The sequence below is a fragment of the Prionailurus bengalensis genome, chromosome C2 (assembly GCF_016509475.1).
Source record: "Prionailurus bengalensis isolate Pbe53 chromosome C2, Fcat_Pben_1.1_paternal_pri, whole genome shotgun sequence".
Taxonomy (NCBI): domain Eukaryota; kingdom Metazoa; phylum Chordata; class Mammalia; order Carnivora; family Felidae; genus Prionailurus; species Prionailurus bengalensis.
In genome coordinates, this window is record NC_057350.1 from 3,559,621 (window position 1) to 3,580,374 (window position 20,754).

At 55.1% G+C, this 20,754-nt stretch overlaps 1 protein-coding gene across 6 annotated transcripts in view; it reads right to left on the reverse strand.

Annotated features, from left to right (window-relative positions):
- Positions 1–20,414, reverse strand: part of SLC37A1 (solute carrier family 37 member 1) — a 78,403-nt gene extending 57,989 nt beyond the window's left edge. Inside the window, exons 1-3 of one of the 6 annotated variants that reach the window (XM_043593530.1) lie at positions 20,347–20,394; positions 16,690–16,750; positions 2,784–3,016 (exon numbers count right to left, since the gene is read on the reverse strand). In XM_043593530.1, coding sequence (XP_043449465.1) covers positions 2,784–2,839 — 56 coding nt within the window. In that variant the 5' untranslated portion in view covers positions 2,840–3,016; positions 16,690–16,750; positions 20,347–20,394. Of the gene's footprint in view, positions 1–2,783; positions 3,017–6,035; positions 6,279–6,308; positions 6,684–7,042; positions 7,183–16,689; positions 16,751–20,346 lie in introns of those variants that run through there. The other 5 variants (XM_043593529.1, XM_043593531.1, XM_043593532.1 and 2 more) reach the window with 5 other exon arrangements.
- Between the last annotated feature and the right edge of the window lie 340 nt (positions 20,415–20,754).

The following is a 20,754-nucleotide window of genomic DNA, read 5'->3' on the forward strand; positions in this document are numbered from 1 at the left end:
GGGGGAGACAGAGAAAGAGAGAGAGACTGATTGATTCTTAAGCAGGCTCCATGCTGATGGACGGTGGACTCGCTGCATTTCAAGAGTACTTCTGCCCGAGGTTCACTCTACTCAAGACCCTCAAGACTGAATGTCCCGGGGGCTCCGGGGGCGCTCAGGCAGGTGAGCGTCCGACTTCGGCTCAGGTCACGATCTCATAGTCAGTGGGCTCAAGCCCTGTGTCGGGCTCTGTGCTGACAGCTCGGAGCCTGGAGCCTGGTCCGGATTCTGTGTCTCCCTCTCTCTCTGCCCCTCCCCCGCTCACGCTCTGTCTCTGTCTCTCAAAACTAAACATTTAAAAAAAAAAAAAAGTAAAAAACAAAAAAGACTGAACGTCCCAGGAGAGACCAAGAGCCCATCCTGGGTCCTACCCTGCCTCCCGGGGGACGTGGGCTGTGTGAGAACCGCCACGGAACAGAGCCTCAAGGGCCTCCGCTGGCCACCATAACGGACCCGAAAGCATGAGACTTACCCACCTGCTGAGACAGGGAAACTAAAGGGACCCCATAAAAAACTGCTCTTTTCTTTTTCCTGTTTCTAGCTTTTTGCTAAGGCCTACACCCCCGCCTTACACACCTGTTACAGAACAGGTAACATATGTCCTCCTTGTCAAGGTCAAGGAGTTAATGACTTCTTTGGAGTCTTCTTCGAGCACAAGAGATGACATCTAAGGAGTGACTGGGCGGGTCCTCATCAGCGGCATGAATGTTTTTCCAAGACTGCGGACTCACCAAGACCCCTGGCCCCAGGGCATCAGTGACTGGTGGACGACACCTAAGCACTCGTCTGGGTCTTTGTTCCCGGATTTTGAGAAGACATAGGCACTAGACCACCATCAATAAAAACCCCAGGCCCCAAGCAAACAGGAGACTCCCTCTTCTTTCCTCTCGGAGTCTCCCAAAAGCTCTGTCTGTATCCACACTCTCTCTGTATCTTTAATAAACTCTGTTTATTACTTCCTCTCGGCTCACGTTTCATTTCTATCCCGTGTGAAACCCAGAGCCCTTCTTGGCTGGTCCTGTGGGCCCCCCTCTGGGTCCAGGGACCCAGCCAGCCTGCGTCACTCCCACAACTGCACATGAAGGAGGGAAGTCAGGTGCTGTCAGGAAGGGCAATGCTTGCTGGGAGAAAAACATAAAGCCCTTCGGAGGAATCTTAAAGCCAGCTCTCTCCTTTTACAGGGAAGGAAGCTGGGTCCAGAAAGGTTCAATAACTTTTGAAGGTCAAAGAGCAAGTCTGAGGCAGAGATGGAAGTGATACTCTATATCCTTGCTACCCCAAGTGCTGTCTACGGACTCCACATCCCCTGGGAGATGCAGATTCCCTGGCCCCACTCCAGACCTCCCAAGTCAGCAACGCATTTTAACAAGTTCTCGGGGTGATTTACACGTGCGCTAAAGTGTGAGAAGCTCTGTTCTACCCCTGCCTCAACCTGAAAAAAGAAAAAGAATTTGTGACATTCAGGGGTTCTTCCAAGTTCTTTGTGATATCCTTGTAATTTTCCTCTGGGAGTTTAAACATTGTACCAAAAGAGAGGTACAAAACAGACAAAGAAACCGAAGAGAAGCACCCAGGAGATGAAAGGTAAGTGTGTAAAGCCTTGTGGCCGGGTTACTGGTAGGCATGAAATGAGCTGACACGGGAGCCACTCTGGAAAGGAGGCAAATGTCTGCGGTCACACCGGAGACCCCGTGGGTGCCCACCAACCAGCAGGGGCCTGAGAAGCAGGGAAGAGTGTGATGCCACCAGTGGGCTGTCGTGGCAGAGAAGAAGCGTCCAGAATACACCAATATGGCATAAGAACTATTTTGAATAGAAGGCATTTGAGTTCCCGAAATCTCTTACCCACCCGAAAGCACAGCCACCTAGAACAACTCAAGTGTCACAAAACCCTCCCTGGGCACAACCAGGGGAGACGACCCTTCTTACTGGAAATGAGAAGTAGCCACAGCACTATCATATCTCTCACCTAGTCCCTAACGGCCCATTTCACTCTTTCCAGAACATCGTTGGTTTTCCCACACGTCTTCTCCTCCTCCTCTTCCCTTATTAAGATGGCAAATAAGCCCTTTTGAGTCACACCCTTCTGCAACCTCCCATACATATGTGATCACATTTGTCTTTTGTGGTTTAATTCGCATGCCCCCAAAGAAAGAACCTAAGAGGGTACGGGCAATCTTGTTCCTTCCCAATAGAGATCAGCAGGGAAGAGAAGCCTTTGAGAGGGCGGGCCGGACGATGCAGAGCCTGACTCTAGGCTGCCCTCACCCTCTTCTTCCTCCAAGGAGCCTGGGGTTCCTGAACCCACCATGAGAAGGACACGCCAGGAGAGGTTGCTCTCAGAACAGAAAGTGGTGTTCGGGTCTGCATCTCACTTGTTTACGTCTCGTTTTCTCCCGGCAAGTTCTGCCCTGGCTAAGCCGCTCGCTGAGTTTGGAGTTAATGCACTCATTTCACCCGCAGCCCTTCTGTTTTTATTTCATCCTGCCGGGAGCCAGTGGCCCTTTTTCTGTGCAGACTGTGGTCATTACGGAAACTACCGGAGCCCGTGAAGGGGTCCGAACACTGTCGCCGCCAGAAGCGAAGATGGAAGACGGTTTGGCGACAATCCTGGTCACGTCTGCACCACTGACAGGCCACTCAAAGGTCGCAGGGAGGCCGGTCGCCCACGGGACTTCCTGATGCCACCGGCCGTGCGGTGTCACCGGCACAGGGCGGCGGGCCTGGCTGGTGCCATCACTTACCACTGGTCCCGGGAGAAGGAGACGATGAAGCGGATGCCGGCAGGGAGGGGAGCCATTTACACCGCACTGACCACGGAGCTCCGGTCACAAGGCAGGATGCTTCCTCCACGGGCTCCTGACCCCGGCTCCAAGGATTTTCCTCTGGCCGCTGCGGCTCACGCGGACTGGAAAGTGCGTCGAGGCGTCCTGCTGGTTCTCGCTGGCCCTCTTCCGTCCGGCGGAGCCTCGGCTCTCTACAAGGAGGACGAGGAATGGAAAAGTCGGCTGTTGTGACCGGCACACGCCGGTGGGGTCCCCGGCTGAAGGAACACCCTGGACGGCTGCCGGCCAGCCCGCGGCGAAACTGGACGTCCAGCACGACGGGGAACTCCCGCCGTGAGCGCTACAAGGCGGACACAGAGCGTCCACACTCGGGACGGCTTGTTCCAAGATCACAGGAATGAGTTTCACCCGATGTTCTGATGAAGCCTCAGGCGACCCAGGGCTCGCCTCCATGTGGGAGACGTCTACAGATCAACCCCTTGGCTCTTAACCACGGTACTCCTCAGAGCTAATATTAGCCTTCACAGGAAGCCCGGTTGTGCTCGGTGGCTACACCACGTGCTCAATTACCAGGGCACGCCAGGACCCCGGACACGCTCGATCCCGCCCACCGCGGACCAGGCCACGTCTGGGCCGCGCTAACAGAGAGGAACGCAGGCCTAGACAAGATGGCACATCAGCAAACCGATCGCTGAACTGTGGCCGCGCAACTCAGTGGAAACACACCGAATGCCACGGGAAGGAACTCGACTGCGTATCTGCCTCTCCGTTCCTCATCTCCTGTGGTCACCTCAGAGATCCCCAGCACCCCAGGGAGATCTGTCCCCCGTCCCAAAGCCAACCTCATGACTTGTGTTATTTTCCAGTCTATCCACCACGCTCGGCAACAAGGAGTCTTTTGGACCAACGCATTAAATAACACGGTACACGGTGCACTGTAGGACCCTGGCCAAAAATTCACCGGCTTATATACTTTTTCAAAGAAAGCTACTTTGAGTAAACATTAATCTCAATCTAAAGCAGCTGAAATTTATTTAACGTCTTCAAGCAACTTCCTTGGGATAACAAACAAGCAAAGCAAATAGGAGAGTCGGAGCACTCCAACTAAGTTCCTCAGTGCCTGGGCGTCTCCTTCTCTTTCATTCCAGCCCTCCCTTCTCCCTTCTTCCTCCGCACACCTTCTTCAAGGATCTCCCTGCATGACGGTAGAGAAAAATTCAAAATCCTTGCTGAGTTTTCATCCCAGAAGCCCCGACCCTGAACCCTCCACCCAGGGAGGCAGTGGAGAGGTGAGTCTGCTCCAGCCAGAACTGTGCCTGAACTTCCGCCAGCCCGCTGCACCACCCCTCCCGACCCCCCCCCTTCCCCCCCCCCCCCCCGCCTTGGGCTGGGTGACCCTGGGCACGCTGCTTAAACTGTCTGCTCCCTTGTGGTCCCTGCCTAAAAGATAGGGATGATGGCACCTACATTTTAGGGTTGTTATGAAGAGGACAGGAGATTGTCCGTGGAAAACCCTTCACACAGGGCCTGGTGTGGAAGATGCTTGGTAAACAGCAGCTAGTGTTCTTGTGAACACGGATGAGGGAGGCCCAGGACTGCCGGGGACGGCCCCGCTCCCGTGACTGAGGTTTAGAACTTCACACGCAGCAAGGGCTCAAGAGATGTGTGAAATGCATCTCCACAAATGCTTCAAAAATGTTTTTGCTCAAAATCTAGATTTACAAAATATTTTACTAAAACTCTGCTCAAAACGAGTGGGCCCCTGCTTGAGCCTAAATCTATTTTGAGAAACAATCTTGCGACAATGACCTCGTAGTGAACGATTTTATTTCAACTTCACAGTGCCTGAAAATGGATGGTCAGAGTGCAATTTCTTCCTCTGTCCAAACACTGCTTCTCTAGGCACGGCTTATCTAGGGATATTCTATTGTCATCTGAATCAATCAACCAACCAACCAACCTCAATTCTGGTAAAACCTGTAATTTCAAAAAAAATTTAAAAATCCAAAAGGCACTGGAAAACAGCAGGGGAGGAAAACGTCAATCTCTTTTGAAAACAACAGCGGATTTTTCCCCTGTACAGTGGGTCAAAGCCAAGCAACATAATTCTCATAGCAAGTGCAGTTAAGCTGCATAAAGGTAGTGATTTTACACGCGAGATGTTAAGAGCTCAACTTAATGAGGCTCCTTCCTCCAGAGCCCGGGCGGTGCCCACTGAGAAGCATTCCACGGAGAGCCGGCCGAGCCCTCTGAGGTTCACGGCGAGGACTCCTGTAACCACCGTGAGGCATGGCGTTCCCTTCTACGGAGGACAACAGGGACAGATGGCTCGCCGGGGCTGGACACTGGGCAGATTCAGGTCCAGATCCTCTCAGCCCTGTCCTCCCTCCCACCTCGCTTCCTCCAGGCTGTCCTGTCCCCTCCAGAGAGCACAGAAGAACGAGGCAAAGCACCTGCTTGACATCCTGTGTTTGGCATGCAGCCCAATCACATAAAAAGGAGACAGACTTTTCCCCTCGTCGTTCTTTCCAGGCGCCCCTGGAACTCAACATTCGGGAGAGAAGTCAGCATGTCCAGTGTCATTCTATCACCAAAGACAGCAACTTCAGGACCCCCCACCAACTCTGTTAAAATCTGCCACAGGCACGTTTTTACACCCACCTTCTGGAAGAGCCCAACCCAGCCAGCTAGGAGAGGAGTGACCCGAGGGAGACCTGCATTCCCCAGGGCGGCCTCAGACCCTCCACTGGTGGCCCGGCAGTGGCTCCGTGCGCTCTTCCAAGCAAAAATAAGGAGACTGAAAGGAGGTAATGGCAAGAGTAAGGCGGAAAGGGTCTTTCCAGAACTGAGTGCTGCTCTAAACGATCTACACAACCCTGAGCACATTTTAAATGACCTACTTAAAGACAAAGTTTTAAAAGTGGGCCTTATTTTGAGACAAACATGGATGGCAAGTGCATGCCCTGCCCCCCAAAAGTTTTTCTTTTTTCTTAGAGAGACAGAGAGAGAGAGAGAGAGAGAGAGAGAGAGAGAGAGAAGGAGGGGAGGAGGGGAGGAGGGGAGGGGAGGAGAGAGAACGAATACAGCTTCCTTGCCAGAGAAAATACTTTCTGCGGTTGGTACTTTAAAGGCTCTATTCCATATTAAAGATTAATGACAATGGCCACTGTGTGTTTCCCGGGGTCTAAACACAAAAAAGGACTCCTCTACCTGTACCACTGTCCTTGCCTCCACCCGCAGACAGAACCTCAAAGGTGGTGCACAAAACAGAACCTGCATGGTGAGACACCGAAGGTCTGGAGCCTTGACCCACAAGGACACCAGCGAAGGGGCCTGGGAGGAAATCTAACACAGTCACCAACTCAAACAACTTGACAGGATTTCAGATCCGAGGCACGCAGCACGTTCCCGGCAGCGAGCTCAGGGAAGCCGGAGGAGAGGCAGGCGTGACAATTCATTCCCCTTTTAGAAAGAAATTCCGACCTGGGGGCCGAGGGCTGGGGCTTTCCAGGGTCCTCCGTTCAAATGCAAATCCGGGCGGTCCGCCGGCAGCAGTCGCCGGGTCACCGGGATGGGCCGCGTGGCTGCTGGGGCAGGGAGGGCCGGAAGGTGGGAGAAAGAGGAAAAAAGAGCCCGATGGGTGGTGGTCAGTAGGTGGGGGACGTCCCGGCGCTCCCCTCTCGATCCACAAGGTCGCTGTCACTCGCGTCGGCCGGGAGGCTCACGAGCCCGGGAACCAGCCGCGCCGCACGCAAACCGCCCAGAGGCCCAGGGCGCCGGCGCCCCGAGCCTCCGGGACGGCTGTTCCGCCGGCTCCTCCCCGGCGGCCGGTCCCGGGGGAGGCGGACTCGGCGGCACGCCCACGTCCCCGGCGCGCGGCGGACAATGCGCGGGGCTCCTCCCGCGGCGGCCCCGGTCCCCCAATGCCAGCGCGGCCGGGGCGGGGTGGGGAGGGGGGGACCCGCAGGACCGCTCGGCCCGCCCCTGCCCCCACTTGCCCGGGGTCCCCGCGCCGCTCGGGTCCCTCCGGACGCACGGAAGGAGTCGAGACTCCCGGGCCCAGGCCAAGGCCAAGCACAAAGGCCGGCGGGGCGGGGGGCAGCGGGCGCGCCGGGACCGGCCCCGCCGCGGCAGGTGCCGCGCCGCCGCCAAGCCCGAGGACGCCCACCCCGCGCCGCTCTCCCCGCCCAGCCCCTAGCCCTGTCCCCGTGCCTCACCTGCGCCGCAGCCCGACCCGGCCGCCGCGGGCGCTTCCTGCTCGCGACTTCCTGGGGCGGCGCGCGGAGGCCCCGCCGGCCCCGCCGCCCCTTTCACTTTCCTGCGGGCCGTGGGGCGCCGGGGCCGGGCGGCGGCGGGCGGCGCGGCCCTCCCTCTCTGGCTCATCCCCCTCCTCCGATCCTCCCCTCCCTCCCGCGATCCACGCCTCAGCCCCGGCCCCGGGGCGCGTCCAGGGTCCCAAACAGCCCCGGGGGCGCCCCCACGCGAACGGCGCTGCCGGCCGGCCGGCTGCTGGGGCCCCCAGGCCATCCCCCCGGGCGGTATTTCGGCGGCCGTCCTGTGTCCTTGCACCTGCCGGCGGGCTCCCGGGCATGCATTGGCTTGTTCTCCACTGGCCAACGGGGAGCCCCCGGGGAGCCCCCCCCCCCCTTAGTCCTCAAGGCAGGTCTTGCCGGCCAGCAGCAAAGAGACAAAGCGTCGCGTCCCGCGGGAAGGCCCAGCGCTAAAAAGGGCGTGCCTTGGGCCACTGGCCTTTATTCCTATAGTCCCTTCTCAAGGGTCAGAATCAGGAAAGTAGCATCGTATTAAGTGAAAGTGGGGTCCACGGAGAGGCTCTGCTGAGCCTTCTTTTACCGCGTCTGGACGCGCATGACCCACAGCAGCTCACAGGGTTAGCCGGACAAGGCCAGCCTGGCTCCAGTCACCTGCATCCGCTGCACTTGCTGGTGTCTTCACACATGGTCCCCGTTCCCCCGCCCCCCCCCCAACAATTGTTCTCTGCATCCCGCTCTCACTTTTGGCCCACAACTGACCTTGGGCAGCCGCCAGAGGGCCCCATGATGTTCCCACAGCACCCACAGAGCACCCTCTGTAGGCACAGAGCACCCAAGCCCAGCTCCCAGAGGAGCACCTCCCAGGAAGAGCAAAGCGCAGCAGAAAACACATCTTGCAGATGAAATTCCAGGAAGTGGCTGCCCCCAGCTAAAACTAAGAACAATGCTTAGGGCTAAAACAATCCAGGGCCTCCCTGAGAAAACCTTGAGGTCTGTAGGGACAGTGGCCCACACCGACAGGCCCTGCCCCGCCCAACATCTCCCTCGGGCCAGCTCCCTCCTCCCCTGCCAGGCTGGCGGTTTCCCCTGGGGCCCCGTTCTGTTTCTAGAACACGGTTATCCTTTTCTGTTGGCTGAGTTGACTTGTGTCCAATGCACGGCCTACTTGGCTTTTGCAAAGGTTCTCCATGCAGAAAGGAAACCTGCCGGCTGCAGGTGGCCCCGGGGTTCGGCCACAGGACACCTGCTGGGGATGGCCGCAGGCCCCTCAACGTCTCTCTCCTTTTGGCAGGGTCTCTGTCTGCCAGTCCCTTCTCCCTTTCCTGACTCTCCATTCTGAGTGATCCCCAAACCCACCCAGTGTGGCTCCCAGCTCGTCCTAGGTCACCCCTCCTCTGGTACTCCTGCAGGATCTGCTCAGGGCTCCTTGTCTGTCACTGAACGTGTGCATCAGCCGTCCCCTCCCCCCACTTCTAGGCTCTCCCTCAGGCACCCACTCTCCCAGCGGCACCAAATCGCCCTCCTGAAGCAGCTGGGATCCCGTCATTCCCAACAAAAACCCTTCACGACGCCCCTTGGCCCGCAGGAACCCGACCTGGTCCTTTAGTAGCGGGACAACAGGCCTGACCCGCGCTTACAGCTTCCTGCCCGAGCTTTGTCACTTCCAAGAGGCGTGCTTTCTCCCACACAAGGCCGTTTCTGCCTTGCCCTCCAACCTCAGCCGGTCCCGGTGGGCTCAAACTCTGCGAGCTGGATCCACTCTCTCCGTCTTCCTAGTCTGCGCTGCGTTTCCTGGGGGCAGTAGAAACCAGTTTATCCTGACTTATCACCAGGAACTGGTCCCAGTTATTTCTAAATCTACCTCCTGGCCCCCGGCCTGGGGTTGGAGATATTCTCAGGGTCCAGCCCTGACTCAGAAGACACCAGTCTCTGTTTGCCAGCCGCGTGAAGGAATGCGGTGCCACAGGAATGGCGTCTCCTGACGGTGTTCACAACATCTCCTCTCAGAGAAAGTGGTATTTGTATGGCACCCGGAAGAACCGGAGGGAGCCGGGCGGTCTTCATGGTGTTTGCTGAGAGTGTCAGTCTTTTAATTTTAGAAATGATGACAATATTTATCTTTTATAAAATATTAATCGGGTATGCGATCATAAGAAACACCTAAAAATGTATTAGGGGAGATAATCAATTTGTGTCAAACTCCCCAAATAAAACAAACAGGTCACACTTTGGAATGAAACCCTGTGATTGCTTCACGATGAGAACGCACCAGGCTTGACGGTGAAGACGCCGCACGCAGGTTCCGGACGGAGGGCGCAGCTCGCACGTCACCACTGAGACGCTTTCTTTGTGCGACCAGATAATTTTAAAACCATTTGTTGCCATCACAGATCTTACAACAGTTGAAATTGTAAAGAATCTAACAGCTCTTCCTTCTCTTTCATTGACACGTCATGTGGAAATTTCTTAGAAGAACAGAAAGAATTCAAATCCAGGTGAACTTCTCATATCCAGCATCTCCAAATCGTGACCAGGCGCGCCAGGCCACAGGCGGTGTGCCCTCGGGGGGCCACTGACACAGCCGAGGGCCAGGGCTCCACACGGACAAACCCAGGGCGGCCAGACTTGGGGCTGGTCAGCTGAACACACCTCGCCTGGTGGGGGGTGGGGGGTGGCCTCTGCTTTAACCCCAAACTTCCATGCTTGCTGTCAATGTTTTGATGCTATTTCGGTGAAAGAGCCACAGACCAAACGAGGGGCAAGCTCTTTCTTATCCAACAGATGCTTACTGCTTGCCTAGAGCGGCCGGCCCTGTGCCAGGCACTGAGGCCTCCAAGTCAGCAAGGGGCCTTGACTCTGAAAAGTTCATAGAGCAAAAGGCCGGGTGCACTCCAAAGCAAATCGACGTGAGCGTGAGGAAGGGGCATTTCTTAGGGCCGCCGTGACCAAGTACCTCAAACTGGGTAGCTTCGAACGGCCGAAGTTTATGGTCTCCCAGCTCTGGAGGCCGGAAGTCTAAGATCAAGGCTGTGCTCCCTCTGAAGCCTCCAGGGAAGAATCTGCTTCGGGCCTTTCTCTTAGCTTCCGGGGTTGCCGGCAATCCTCGGGGTTTCTCAGCTTGCAGACGCCAGGCTCCAAGCTACCGGTCGTCGCGCTGCGTCTCCATGTCTCCCCTCTTATGAGGACACCAGGTCGTTGGATTTCGGGTGCACCCCGCTCCAACATGACCTCATCTTAACTATTTACATCTGCAGCCTCATTTCCACGTCAGGTCACGTTCTGAGGCTCCAGGAAGGACAAGGATGTGTGCGGCAGGGGCAGAGCCTGGTACGGGGGGCGTTCCGTAAGTTCGAGCAGGGCACAGGGTGTAGGGAAACTAATGGGGGAATGCATCCTTAGGCTAGCAACATCAGGAAGCTGCTGGCACGGCAGGCGGAGCTGAGGCTGTGGCCAGAGGTGCTCGGCAGGAGGGGGCTGGGGCTTGGGAGCGGGGGTGACTGCTGTCTGGCGGTGGCCTGGCAGGGACCGAGCAGGGAGTGAGCAGTCCTCTCTCTCAAGTCCTACTCTCCCACTGACCCAAGCCAAGAGGCAGGCAGAGGCGACGGGGCCCCACTGCCACAGCACGGCTCTGGGAGGCAGAGACAGACGTGATGCTCAGAGAGCACCCGGCTAGGGAACATGTCACACAGATAACCAGCGATCACAGCACTGTTACACGTGATAACAGGGGGCATACAGGGTGCAAGAGAGCCGCTCCTGTGGCTGTCTGGGCCCGAGATATGGCTGCTGGGGAGCACGGGTTGGAGAAAGATCTACGAGACCAGAGGAAGGAGGCAACGGAGAGATAGGAGCCAGGGCTGGCCCCCACATGCCTGACTTGGGCAGCTAAGTGAGTGGCGGAGTCACTAGGGAGACATGGATGCGGGACACAGACTTGGGGGGCAGGCGGGAGAGGGACATATTTGTACTTGTTGAGCATTTGGCCCAGGGGACCCGTCAGTGCAGATGCTGACCGGGGCTGGATGTGTGGTTTTAGAGTCTCTGGAAGAATCCTAGGCTGGTGGGGGCGGCTGGGTGTGGACAGCAATGCACAGCAGGGGAGAAGCTCGCCCAGGCAGGAGGCTAAGACGGAACCCAGGGGGGCCAACATTTAGGGGCCGGACAGAGAGGAGAAGCTGGAAGCCGCGGACACAGTGGTGGGAGAGGCCGGCAGGCGGTGACGTCCAAGGGCCCGAGGAAGGCAGTTTCCAGAAGGGGAGGGAGAGGGCCAGATGCAGCACAGGAGTCAGGGTTTACAGGCTTGGCCCAGAAGGCGGGGACTGAAGCTTCCAGGGGGGCGGGCAGACCTTCGTAGGGGACTGAGTGGGAGCAGGAAGCAGAGGTCACGTAAAGCAGACAGACCATTTCAGGAGGGTTCGCTGAGCCTGGGAGGAGAGAGAAGGACCCAAAGCTGGAGGAGGACCCGGGGAGGAGGAAGGGCACGTTTGAGGCGTCTGGACGTTTCCAAGCACAGGTGGAAGGGGACAGGACACAAGAGTGAAGCCCGTGGGCTTCATCACGCACTTCATCCACTGCCAACACGCGGCCGACCGCGCCTCCTCCTTCTGTCGACCCCCTTCCCGTCCCAGGACCGTTCTGCCGCAAATCCCAGACACGGCCGTATTTCATCGGCAAATTTTCAGGATGTATCTCTAAAACATAGGGTTTTAAACACCACCACAACCCCATCGTCGTGACTCCCCAAACAAGAATAATCCCCATAATAGCATCAAATACTCAGCCTGTGCTCTCTCCTCCCTGACTCCCTACGTTCTCACTATTGTATTTGTTTTTAAAGTGTGTCCATTTGAGGGAGAGAGAGAGAGAGGGAGAGAGAGAGAAAGGGAGGAGCGGAGAGAGGCAGAGGGAGAATCCCAAGCAGGCTCCATGCTGCCAGTGCAGTCCAACGCGGGGCTTGAACCCAGGAACCGTGATATTATGACCTGAGCCTAAATCCAGAGTCAACGCTTAACTGACTGAGCCACCCCGGCAGGCACCCCGCTACCGTGTCTGTTTTTAAATGGGGTTCCAAACAGTCCACACGCGCCTTGTCCTGATGTGTCCCCCAGGTCTCCCCATCTGGAGGTTTGCCCTGCACCTCTGTCTCTGCCCCCGCGCTCTGGTCGCAGAGTCCGGGCCGTCTGTCCCGCAGCCTCCCACACCGTGCGGTGCAGATTCCGTCTTCGCGATGTGGTCCAACGTGTCGTTTTTGCTCCCTGCCCTTCCTGAGCTGGGTGGCGAGGCCTCGAGGCGGGGGCAGATTCGGGCAGTGAGGAGCACAGCAAGCGCGACAGCAGACGTCCCCGGCCCGAGCCGGTTACTCACCGCGGGTGAGAATCACAGGAGCAGTGAAACTGTGAGGTCCTCATCCCGTGACGTCTTCCTGTGGGCAGCACGCGTCTACAAGGACGGGCCTCCCCTCACCAATTATTTAGCTCTGAGGCGCGGAGCACACAGGCAAGGAGGAATAAATGCGGAACTCCTTAGTGGCCAGTTTGCAAAATAAGGTGTAGGTCTTCTAGCATTCTTCCCCACGTCACCAAACAGTTTCTTCCCGCTTCGTTTTGCCCTTTTGTTACGCGCACCGGCGGCCGGCGCCTGGCTGTGCTCTGACCCGCTGCCCTCGCCCCCCTCATTCACCCATTCCGGCCTCTTCTCGTTGGCTCCCGACTCCTTCCGCCACGACCTGGTCCCCTGATAGCGTCCTTGCTTTCTAGTGTGACAACACGTTCTGGGCTCACCTCACACGTCTGCCCCGGACCCGGAACCAGCCACTTCTCTCAGGAGACACCCGTCCTACAGAAGCCACCAGAGGGAGCGGGAGTCGATGCGCACAGGACAAGGGGCTGTCAGCTTAAAGGACACAGGGCCCTCCAGGGGCACAAAGACAGGAATCCAAAACACGCGCGGAAGAATGAGCCTCGGGATGGAGACAGAGATCATTTTGTGGGCGGGAAGGCGGGAGGTGAGAGTTATCTGCTCTCCCTTCTTGCAGAAGGTGAAGTCGGGGGCTGAAGGTGAAGACGGAGGAGGTGGCCTCTGGTGTTTGGGGACAATCCAGAGGATTTAGCGGGAGGGCAGCAAACACTGGGGGAGGGCAGCAGGTGTCGAGAGACAGAAAATAAGGACATCGCGAATTTCTATTGGTGCCAATCTGTGCGTGTGAAGCGGTGAGCGTGTCTGTGACCCGAGTGACCCCGAGGGAGGACGAGGGTGGGCAGATCCAACCTGAGGGGTCAGCCTTTGTCACCCCCCCAATTTGCAGGGAGGAGGCACTCCACCTACTGGGAGGTTCGGTCCTTCATGACCAAGAACGGGAGAATGAGACCCTACTGTGTGTAAGATAAGTCCTGTGCTCGGGGGCTGGGGTTGCGACGAGAAGTAAGGCTTAAAACAAGGACCTCCGGTCCGAGAGAGCTCGGTGTCTGCGGACCCGGAACCGGGAGGCGAGGCCAGGACGCTCCAGGGAAGGAGCAGAGGCAGACATTCCCAGAGAAGGCCTCCCTGGAGACAGCTCTGGCGATTCTGGGCTTCAGAGCTTGAGGAAATGCCTCAGGCTTAGAAAGCATCCAAGCATTAAGCATTATTAGAGAGGTAAAATCAGCGGGGCTCACTTAACCCGGAGAAGAGAAGCTTCATTTTATCGCCACTCATCAAAAACTCAGAATTCTGGCAGCTCTGGGGCGCTCGGCGGTGAGCGAGGTGATCTCCGCTCAATTATCCGCGTTGTTGCTAACGAACAGAGTGGACGGCGGTGGCCCGTCCTCACTGGAGGGGCACCCTGGGAACATCACCTTACCCTCCCGAGCGCCAGCTCTCACCCATGGTTCCCTGGGGCTGACGTGAGGGCGAAGGAGGTCACGTGTTAGGATGGCGCCTGGCTAGAGGTTTTTTTTTTTACCTGTTTGTCCACCGTGAATCCTTAGCACCTAGAGTCAAGCCTGGCACACAGGGGGCCCTGGCTGAACCCTTGACGCTGACTGGTCACAAGCGTGCAGTGGCTCAAATACTGGCAAACACAGCTCATCGGCATGAGTGCGTAACGGTTCCCGGACGCTGGGTAAGAGGGAACTACAAAGCCCCTCTCCGCAGCTTATTTTGTGGGTTTGCCAGTTTCTTCTAAAAATGGAGTTCAGGGCACCTGGGTGGCTCGGTCGGTTAAGCGTCCGACTCTTGGTTTCAGCTCAGGTCAAGATCTCACGGTTTCGTAAGTCTGAGCCCCACGTTGGGCTCTGCGCTGACGGTACGGAGCCTGCTTGGGATTCGCTCTCTGCCCCTCCCTAATCACACCGTCTCTGTCTCTCTTGAAATAAATAAAGAATCCTAAAAAATGTTTAAATTAAAATAAAATAAAAATGGAATTTGATTTCCTGCCCCCGATCTTTAATGTAAGTCGTGTTAAGGTTCGGCTCGGGGGCATAGAGCTAATAGAGGTTTTAAAGCCAAATGTGCTACAGGGCGCCTATGTGTTCCTTCACAGCCATCCCCCTGCTGGCAGACACGGGCGCATCTGTGAGGGGACGTGCAGTGTGCCACGTCAGTGGCCGGGTACCAAAGAGTGGCCTGGCTGCCCGCGCCCACCTTCCTCCCGCAAGCATGCTCCTCGCGATCGCCGCTGGGCCGATCAGCACTTACTGGATGTGCCACTGTGGAATGTTCCTGAACGTGTTTATACCTCAGTGTTTCCTCCTCTAAGGCAGGGTCACTGAGCACTTCTCTGTGCAAGACACTGTCCCTGTTACACAGAGGGAAAGGACAGGGCGCTCACCATCTAGCTGGCATGAAACAACAGAGAACCTCCAGCCACGAAACCCCCAAATCCCCCCAAAGATCCTTAAACAGGTTACACATTTTCTAGTTTTAACTTAAAAAAATTTTTAAAGTGTTTCAGAAAAAACAATCATGCACTTTGTTGATATCCCAACTTTTGTGAATCAAACAGGATTCTGAACATTCTACGGAGCCAATCAAAGGAGCGCACTGGTGAGATGAAGTCGTCTTCGCCCAACTGACCTTGCTTAACAGACGTGGGATTTTACATTTCCATCCCGTTTCGGTGGGGAAACTTCTAGGGTCCCCGCACCGAGAACCTGCCCCTTGTGCCAGGAACGGCGGCAGTGGCGCGGGTGGCGACCAGGACCCCCGGCGTGGCCCACAGGGGGTCCCAGCCAGGGTTTCAGTGCCAAGTTGTAGTGCTCACGTGGTGTTTTCAACCCTCTGTGGCTCTCCTCTTTGTGGAGGGGGAGGGAAACGATCCCGCAGCTCTCCTGACTACGTACTGTGCTTGGCCCCCAGCCTTTTAGAGGCTTCTCCTAGCAGCTGGATCATTAAAGACCAGGCCCGGGAGGGAGAGACAGACATAGTTACACGCAGGTATACCGGGGCCCGAAGCAGAGGCGAGGCTCGCACCCAGAGCCGAGGAAGCACTTTTGACGGTCGCTCCAGAGTAGGGATTGAAGGGGGTGTCCAGAAAAGACAGCTGAAAAGGTATTTCCTTAAAAACGTAAAGGAGTATAATCTCCTTAAGGAACGCTCCGTACCTCCTTCAAACTTGTATTAAACATTTCCACTCATTCTTTTATCAAACCTTGATCGAATGAAGATAATTTTGACATATCCTCAAGGCAAAACATTGGTCATTTAAAACACTTCTGAAGTGGGGTGCCTGGGTGGCTCAGTCGGTTGAGTGTCCGACTTCGGCTCAGGTCATGATCTCACAGCTCATGAGTTTGAGTCCCGCGTCAGGCTCTGTGCTGACAGCTCAGAGCCCGGAGCCTGCTTCGGATTCTGTGTCTCCCTCTCTCTCTCTGCCCCAACCCACTTGCATTCTGTCTCTGTCTCTCTCAAAAGTAAAAAATAAACATTAAAAAAAAAATTTAAAACACTTCTGAAGAAGCTCGGACACGTGTGCCATAGAAGGTACATGGTAATGGCAAGTGAGAAATGAAAGCATTCCCATCAAGTACAAATATCTGTGCATTTAAAAAGCCTGGAAGGATTCACGCCAAAATGCCAGGAACGGCCGGACCTGGGAGGCAAGGTTCCTGGTAGTCTTTCCTTTTTTCTTTATACTTCACTGCATTTTACCCACTTTGCAAAAAACACTTAGTAATTTTTAATAATTTGAGCCTTGACCTTGTGTCAGGCTCTGTGCTAGACTATGGGGGTCAAGGCCCTGGGAGCACTTAGGGAGGCAGACCTGAAGGCACCAGTCACGATTGTGGCAGGAACGCAACAGAAGGGAGGGGGACCCAGGGGCTCGAAGCAGGTAGGAAAGCAGCCCCCCAGCAGGTTGCGTCTGGGTAGGGTATTCAAGGTGAAGAGAAACATGAGAATCGGGAATCGCGTTTCAGAAAGAGAGAACAGCATACACTGATCTAGGAGGGCGTCCTGGAGAAAAATGATCTAAAAAATTAACAGTAGCTCATGTCGGTGAAGAATAAGCCTTTGGCGGAAAAGTGCTTGTCCTCACGAACACTCCGGGAAATACAAAGTAAAAGCACCATGAGATGCCCTTTTGCCCATCAAATTAGCAAAGGAGAGAAATGACTTACAGTAGGCACGGGTTCCGCGGGCAGCAGTCGCCGGGCTGGAGAGCGGGCGGGGCCGGCCATTCTAGGAGGTAACACGGTAGTGCGCATTTAGTCTCCACGTTCCTCCCTCTGGTCGGTGAACCCTCAACCCGCACACAACCAAATCCCACACAGGTGGATCTGAGGTGTGGACAGAGACCTATGCACGCAGATATTCACATGGATACATTTCTTCATTTGGGAGAGTGGGTTCAGGGTGACCACTGCATCACTTTGCTACATCGCTAGCATGTGGGAACATATTATTCTTCCGGATTCTTCCGGACAGAGCGAAGAGTATGTGGTCAGCGAGTTAAAAGCCCGAGCGAAATATACACGTTCCATTTCTACAGCACGGGGTGTTTCCAGAGGATCTCATCCTCATTATCTTTGGTTCTCATGACCTTTCTGCAAGTTGGGCAGGACAAGCCTCGTTGTGGCAGAAGTCACTCGGCTCGCAGGCTCCTCCCTGCACCTTGCTCAGAGAGCCTGATGCATCCTTAAGTCCTGCAGGGTGCAGCCCCTTGTCCCTCGAGATCTCCCTCCACCATCACTGGCCACACCAACGTCATCTGTGACGGCAGAGTAGGACCAATCTTACATATCCACTAGGACAGAGGAGTGACATCTTTTTTAGAATAGGGGTCCAAGATGAAGCCACGAAGCATCAGAGTTTTGGTAATTTTTTTTTCATAGCATGGATTAATGTTGAATTTGTCCTAAATGGTCTGCACATTTTCCTCCTTTCCTCAGAGCCCCCTAATACCCAACCCGGGGCCCCGCACACACACACACTGCTACAATTACTTAACTAATGTATTGAGAGGGCCCCTGGGAAATCAAACCTGATTTAAGAGCGGTAAAAAACCCAGCTCATAAAGCAGAAGAAAAAAAGAATAAAAACCGGATGCACTTTCCTTTTCTTTCTCTTTTCCAAGTGTTGCATAACTTCCAGTGCTGTTGCAAAATGATACCTAACATTCAGTTTGATCAGCTTGTGTTGACTGAACCCTTACTGTGTGCTGGGTGGTGAGAACAGAGCACAGAGGAGCCGCACCTCTTCCCCTGAGGTGCTGTCCAGCAGACAAGGCCAGTCTGCACAATTTCCAGACATCTCGCCTCCACCCCGGCTGACTCCACTAACCTCCCTGCCCCCGCCCCCCCATGCACATTACTGAATGGTTTCGCTTCCTGGGTGGTCAGGAATTCGTTTTTGTCTCTTGATGACCCGAGTCTCAACATCCCTCCTTAAAGCACATAACTCAGGCAGGTGTGTCTGTTTCTTGTTTGCTGACTGCCGTCTGCATGAGAGAGGCGTGACTTCAAACTGTTCCAAGAGCCACTTGCACTTAAGAATCCACAAGTCAAGGGCAGCCTGGGCGGCTCACAGTTAGGTGTCTGATTCTCAGTTTCCGGTTCAGGTCATGATCCCATGGCTCGTGAAGTGGAGCCCCACCTTGGGCTCTGCGCTGATAGCACAGAGCCTGCTTGGGATTCTGTCTCCCCCCACCCCCACCCCCCCCGCCCCTCTCCTGCTCACGCGCTCTCTCTCTCTCTCTCTCAAAACAAAGAAATAAATGTTAAAAAGAGAAGCTACATGTCTATATATTTCCAGAAACTGCAGTCTCTTCCTGCCCTCAGGTGTATTAGCACTAATGAATACGAGCATTCAGTGAAATCTCTTCATCATAGCCTAACCCTGATCCTCACAATTACCTGGCTGACACCTTGGCGGTTTGATCCCTCTTTAGCAAGAAATGACAATTGAAGATAATTAAGATAAACTGGAGTCAAAAGTTCACCAAAGACCTACCCATAGAAGGTGCTTAGCTTACTACACAGTTAACACAGAATACTTATTAATAATAGCTTGCATTTACTAAGCACTCCCCACTGGGCTGAGCTCATTAGAAACATTTTATTCAGACATGGCAACGGCCCTAAGAGGGCAGTTAGCTAGATCTCCATTTTAAACATGGACAAACTGACCAGAAAGAAGTAAACAGAGCTAGGGTTCCAACCCTGCATCTGACTCCTATCCACTAAATGTCATTAAAAGTCTTTTATTTTTATTTTTTTTAATGTTTATTTATTTTTGAGACAGAGAGAAAGAGAGAGAGAGCGCCAGCAGGCGAGGGGCAGAGAGAGAGGGAGATACAGAATCCTAAACAAGCTCCAGGCTCTGAGCTGTCAGCAGAGCCTGACGCGGGGCTTGAACCTACGAACTGTGAGATAATGACCTGAGCCAAAATCCGAGGCTTAACCAACTGAGCTACCCAGGCGCCCCTAAAAGCTTTTATTTTTTAAAATAAGAAGTTGCAATTCCTGTTTTTAAAATATCTATCTGTTGGAGGGGGGCTGGATAGCTTAATTGGTTAAATGACTCTTGACTTTGGCTGAGGTCATGATTTCACAGTTTGTGAGATCAACCCCTGTGTCAGGCTCCACACTGACAGTGCAGAGCCTGCTTGGGATTCCCTCTCTCCTTCTGCCCCTCCTCCACACACACACACACACACACACACACACTCTCTCTCTCTCTCTCTTTCAAAATAAATAAACTTAAAAAAATCCATATAAAGTATCTATCTAAGGGCGCCAGGGTGGCTCAGTTGGTTGAGCAACTGACTCTTGACTTTGGCTCAGGTCATGATCTCACAGCTTGTGAGATCGACCCCTGTGTCAGGCTCCACACTGACAGCGTGGAACCTGCTTGGGATTCTGTCTCTTCCTCTCTCTCTCTGCCCTTCCCCCTCCTTCTAAAAAAAAAAAAAAGTTGCAATTCCTATTTTAAAATGTTTTTTTATTCTTTATTTTTGAGAGACAACGAGACAGAATGCGAGTGGGGGAGGAACAGACAGAGAGGGAGACACAGAATCCAAAGTGGGATCCAGGCTCTGGGTGGGATGCGGGACTTGAACGCACAAACCACAAGGTCATGACCTGAGCAAGTCAGAGGCTTAACCGACTGAGCCACCCAGGCGCCCCCCCGCAACTCCCGTTTTTAAAATAGCTATACATCTACATCCGTATACCCACATATCTGTATCTACGTACCTATATCTGTACATGTATGGTCATATGTGGGTATACCTGTAACACATGCATACGTTTCCAAGAACATAAGCAATTTTAATACACAGCCTGACGTTTCCATAATTGAGATGGGTCTGAGTTCATTTTGTTGCTTATTCTCTGAGCGGCTGCCGCAAAGGCAACACAACAAAACAGGCCTGCCGGCATGCCTCCCACCGTCCTCAGTTCTTAGGGCTTCCCATGCAGGGTCCTGAAGAGCTCAGAAGGGACGGCTCGGGGACTCCCCCAGTTGCCATGGCAACCGCCAGGCCTCCAGCCCTCCGCTCGGAAGTGGGTCAGAAAGGTGTGCACGGTTGGGTAACAGACCCCCAGGAGGGCTTCCAAGAGCCCTCTCCCCCCGCTCGGGAGCACCCCCACGAGAGGGGCGCGGGGCACCCGCTCCAGTCGGGTCCCTGTGCTCTCGTTCTTTGTTTTGGAGGAGGGCAGGTGGGTAGAGAGGTGGCCTCCGTCACCCACACGGGGGGAAGGGTTAGGGCAGAAGAGGATTTCCTACCCGAGAAAGGGAGCTGGGCGGACCCGTGGGCGCGCCCCGTCCGCACTCACCCGAGGCCCCGCCGGCCGCGCCCGCCCGTCTTCACGGAGCGCCGCCTCTGCGCAAGCTCGCCGCGGGGGTGGATGGGAAATCCCTCGTGGGGGATGCTGGGAAGAGCTCCCTGGGGGATGATGGGAAACGCCTGGTGGCGGGTGGCGGGGAGGGCCGGCTGGGGCGCGACGGGAGACCCTTGCGGGGGAATTACGGGAAGGGCCTCCCTGAAAAGGTTTTAAAGGAGTAGAGGAGGATTTCTTTCTTTTTTCCCCTCCTGGTGATGGCCTCACCTTTTTGCCCCTCGTTCCCCCCAAAGAAAGGCAAAGGATGAGTTAAGCGAGCATTTTGAAGGCCTTCGGAGTTTGAGGGCGCTGCTCTTGTGATCACCGGGCACTTCGGGGTCACCTGGGAGTTAGGGGTCAAGC